The 1,711-nt window shown below is 41.1% G+C and overlaps 1 protein-coding gene across 1 annotated transcript; it reads right to left on the reverse strand.

The window, feature by feature from the left end:
• Positions 1-42: 42 nt before the first annotated feature.
• On the reverse strand, positions 43-1,471 carry SARC_15505 (hypothetical protein; the record flags this gene model as incomplete). Its single annotated transcript, XM_014290376.1, has 2 exons — positions 1,297-1,471; positions 43-253 (listed from the first exon to the last, which is right to left on the reverse strand). The coding sequence occupies exons 1-2, from the start codon at positions 1,356-1,358 to the stop codon at positions 43-45; spliced, it is 273 nt and encodes a 90-aa protein (XP_014145851.1). The 5' UTR covers positions 1,359-1,471.
• Positions 1,472-1,711: the final 240 nt, after the last annotated feature.

Consider the following 1,711-nt stretch of genomic DNA (forward strand, 5'->3'; position numbering starts at 1 on the left):
TATATACAGAAATCTTTATACATATATAAACAGCAAAGAATTTCACACTTCCCCACCCTCCCCCCGGTCGTCTGTTGTGTCTTCGGTGGCGCTCTCTGCCTCCTGATCAACCAGACGCTGTTTCTGTTCAAGCAGTGTTCGTTCCTTTGCGCATAAATCGTCCACGACCAAATAGAGAGGTTCAATAACACGCACACTCTCCGCTAAGCCAAGCATGCAGGATTGGATATGGCTCACGCACAGGCGAACATCTCTGTATGGTGATGGGTGGTTGTTAGTATGTATACAAATTTATACCGAACACAGGCGAACATCTGAAAATCTCTGTATGGGGATGGTATGCATTGTTCTCTCGTTATTTGTATGTATACAAATACATACCCAACAAATTGAAAATTGTGACAGCATATCAGTGTGCATGAGGTGTATGATACCTAGAAGTATGTATCAATAACATTCCCATTTCCCCTGGGCACGCAGCGCCCATTGTAGCTCAGATAAGTACAGCTGTCCCTACAATGTGATCTAAATAAAGTATTGCATGGTATGGTATCATATTGACCTGTTTAAACAGCGTATTATAAGTGATGCTACGGCTTATCCTACTATGCCACGTAATCCATACTCTCTGTATAGTGGTAAATTATATATATTCGTTTATAGTTCAGACAAGTACAGCTATCCCTACAATGTGATCTAACGTATTGCATGGTAGGTTATCCTATTGACCTGTGTAAACAGCGTATTATAAAGAGATGTTGCGGCTTATCCGAATACAACTAGTAGTGCATACTCTCGGTGTAGTGGTATATCTTATACTATGGTACGATTTGGCCCCACCGAGCTTTCCGTACTATGTGTAGCCCAGTATGCGTATTGGGGTTTCATAACACATTATGTATTCGAGAATGCCTACTGCAGAGTGTTTCGCTGTACTGTAGCATACCTAAATGATAAATGAACGTGCATCAGTCAGACCAATACCAATACAATGCATATACTCAAACATCCTCAAACTCTGCAGATTCGGGCGTTTGATCTCACCCATGCTCTACACCACATTTGATAGACCTTATTACATACCTACGAAAGATTTCTGTGTATATATGTGTATGTATCTTTATATGCATGCGTGTATGTAATATACATATATATATATATACACACACACACACACATATATATATATATATATATATATATTGTAACTATCGCGACAACACATCATCCAACACATTGGTTTCAAAGAAGAACATTTCAGCCAGTTCGCACACGCACAGCTCATCAAGAACATACCCCAACAACTCGGTGTTTTCGGCACGGAGTGATCTATTAATAGATTGTAAGCACGTGCTCATAGTTCGATAGTGCCGCGCTACCGCAGGAGGTACCACTCCACAGCCATTTCCTAACGAGGTAGCCACGTGGTTAAAATCGTCCAATGAGATTGTGCGAGCTTTATTGTACACGGACACCTGCAGTTTGAATGGGGGGTTTGCTTTTGAAAATTGAATACGTGTATGTACACGAATGAATACGCATACAGATGTATACGCAGGTACAAGAAGGGTACAAATATATTTCATCAGGGCATGTGAAGGTACGACACTTCTGATACACACGTAGGACGACCCTGACGCTGACCAACACGTAGAATATCCAAGCACTTCCTTAGTCCATCAAATTTGTACGCAAACACACACACACACAC

The sequence above is a fragment of the Sphaeroforma arctica genome (genome assembly GCF_001186125.1).
Source record: "Sphaeroforma arctica JP610 unplaced genomic scaffold supercont1.6230, whole genome shotgun sequence".
In the NCBI taxonomy this organism is placed as follows: domain Eukaryota; class Ichthyosporea; order Ichthyophonida; genus Sphaeroforma; species Sphaeroforma arctica.